The 2465-nt window shown below is 34.0% G+C and overlaps 1 protein-coding gene across 1 annotated transcript; it reads right to left on the minus strand.

Moving 5' to 3' along the window:
• Nucleotides 1–743: 743 nt before the first annotated feature.
• On the minus strand, nucleotides 744–1939 carry LOC107959617 (uncharacterized). Its single transcript, XM_016895709.2, has one exon. The coding sequence runs from the start codon at nucleotides 1808–1810 to the stop codon at nucleotides 806–808; it is 1005 nt and encodes a 334-aa protein (XP_016751198.2). The 5' UTR covers nucleotides 1811–1939; the 3' UTR covers nucleotides 744–805.
• Nucleotides 1940–2465: the final 526 nt, after the last annotated feature.

A 2465-nucleotide genomic window follows, 5' to 3' on the forward strand; every position in this document is an offset into this window, starting at 1 on the left:
CATCCAACCAAGCATACCCTAAATGTTCAAGTTTGAGTCCAATCCATATTTTAAATGAATTTAAATTTTTTTATCTCAAGTTCATTTTTTGAATATTATTTTTGCGCGAACTCTCCCAAAATTTAACAAACTTTTAAACTTAAATAAATAACTCGACTCATGAACAAATCTACTCGATATGATAACGGTTCTGTCATAACTAATCAAAGTTAGAAATTAATTTGAATAAATTACCACATTATTAGACTAAGAGCTAGTTTAACAATGTTTTTCAAAAATGCTTTTGGATAAAAAAAAATACTTTTAAACAAAAGCTAAAATATTTTGGCAAAAAAAATATACTTCCAAAGCATTTTTTATGGCCCAAAAATATTTTTAAAAAATTTAAAAAGCATCTTGTTTAATAATATTTTTATCTAAAAAGTACTTTTTTGTACTTAAAAATACTTCTGAGAAAAGCAGTACTAATCAAAGCCTTACATAAACTAAAAACGACGTAGTAAAACATGAGTCACGTATTATAAACGAGCCTCCTCAATCATGCATCCGATGCGAGAGCAATCGCACTCACGCCATTTTACTTCTTTATAAAACCCAAGATAACCTCCTCAAATTCCACCTCCTTCAAACACCCAAGATAACCTCCTCAAATTCCACCTCCTTCAAACCCATCTACAATTATCAAAGTCAACATCAATGCAACGCTGAAATTAATTGTATTTAAGTAAAATTCAAATTTGGAATTGGACCCAATAACTTTTTCCTTGATACAAAAATACTCAAAAGATATATAGAATACAGAAAATTACACATGAAACTGCTCAAGTTGGACATCCTTAGCCTTGAGAGGAACATACTCTCCAAGATAAACCTCGCGATGATCTGCTAAACAAGACTTGTCTATATTCTCGTGGTGATATGATTTGCACACAAAGTAGATAACTGTTTGAGCAACAAGTCCGAACAGAACCACCATAAACAGTATCAAAAAGCAAAGGATTGGAATCCCAATCCTCATTTCAACACTCATCGACCAATAAAACAACACCCCGATCTCGAACACCACTTGAATCCCAATAAAACAAACAACCAGCACAAGAAACATGGCGACCGCAACCCCCGTCTTACCCTTTATCAACGCCTTGCTCTTCTTCATGGCTTTGATCCCATAGTCGTCTTCCAACACTGAAACCACGCTAGCCAATTGCCAAACCAAGGAAATATAAACCAGTCCCGCCAAGTACGGCACGAGAACAACCACGAAAACCGATATCCCTAACATGCCGAATCCTAGCACAGCAACCGGCAACAACAACAACATACCAGAAACGATGTTGTAAACGAAAACAATGGCGAAACTCCAAAGGAAAGTCACGAAAAGTCGCTTCCAAACCTTGGGTACCACACTGATGACCTTCTTGAACGAGATTTCCTTGCCTGTGTAAATGCATGCGATTGTGTAAACAACAGCCGAAGTGGAGAGAAGTGAAAGGATGAGAAAGAAAGTGAAATATGCAGCTTTGAAGAGCCAAAGTGCAACCCATTCGGATGATATTACATCGGAAAGTTTATCATATCCAGGAGTTCCAGCTTGGGTATAATTCAATGTGTCTTCATTATTGAGGATATTAGCAAAAAGGAGCTGAGAGATTTGGATATGAGCTAGAAAAATGAAAGAGAGAGGGAAAATAAAGGATAGGGTAATTTGGGCGAAGATTTTTCTCCATGAATATATGATCTTCAATGATTCTTTCACTATGCCAAAGAAACCCAGAAATTGAAGCTCTTCCTGCTCCCTATCCATCATCATCAACAATACTCAGCTTTGGGTTTGATTTTTTTTTGTTTTCATGATTTCTTAAATAAATTGAGTGACGGGGTGAAAAGCTTGTGGTGGAATTAAATATTTGGTAGACATTTATTAATAATAATAGGATAAATTATAAAAATAGTCATTTTTGTTTGTTTTAAATTATATTTTAGTCCTTTATGTTTGAAATATTACGTTTTAGTCACTTATCTTATCGTTTTGTTACGAAGTAATCACTCTATTGCTAAGCTCTGTTACCACCATAATTTGCGGTCATACATAGTAGTCCAAATAGGTTTCAAATGCCAATTTTAATGTCCTACGTGGCAATCAGGGGTGAAACCAAAGGGGCCAGCAGGACCCAGTCTCCCTTAAAATAGAAAATTTTTCATTTAGGCCTTTTAAAATTTTAAATTAGTAAGTAATATTGCACTTTGGCCCCCTAAAAATGATAAAAATTTGATTTAATCCTTTAAAAAGTATAAAAATAGAGGCTATTAAAATAATAAAATTGTACTTTTACTATCGTAAAAATTATAATATAATGTCAGCCCCCTAAAAGAAATTTCTAGCTTTGCCTCTGGTGGCAATCCAAATTAAATTTATTTAATTAAAAATTTATTTTCATCCTCGCAACTGGACATTTAAGTTGGTA

Source organism: Gossypium hirsutum, chromosome A05 (assembly GCF_007990345.1).
Source record: "Gossypium hirsutum isolate 1008001.06 chromosome A05, Gossypium_hirsutum_v2.1, whole genome shotgun sequence".
Classification (NCBI taxonomy): Eukaryota; Viridiplantae; Streptophyta; class Magnoliopsida; order Malvales; family Malvaceae; genus Gossypium; species Gossypium hirsutum.

What these genes read in the sequence shown, in the direction of transcription:
- LOC107959617 (XM_016895709.2), bottom strand. Translation starts at nt 1,810, where the DNA reads ATGATGATGGATAGGGAGCAGGAAGAGCTTCAATTTCTGGGTTTCTTT.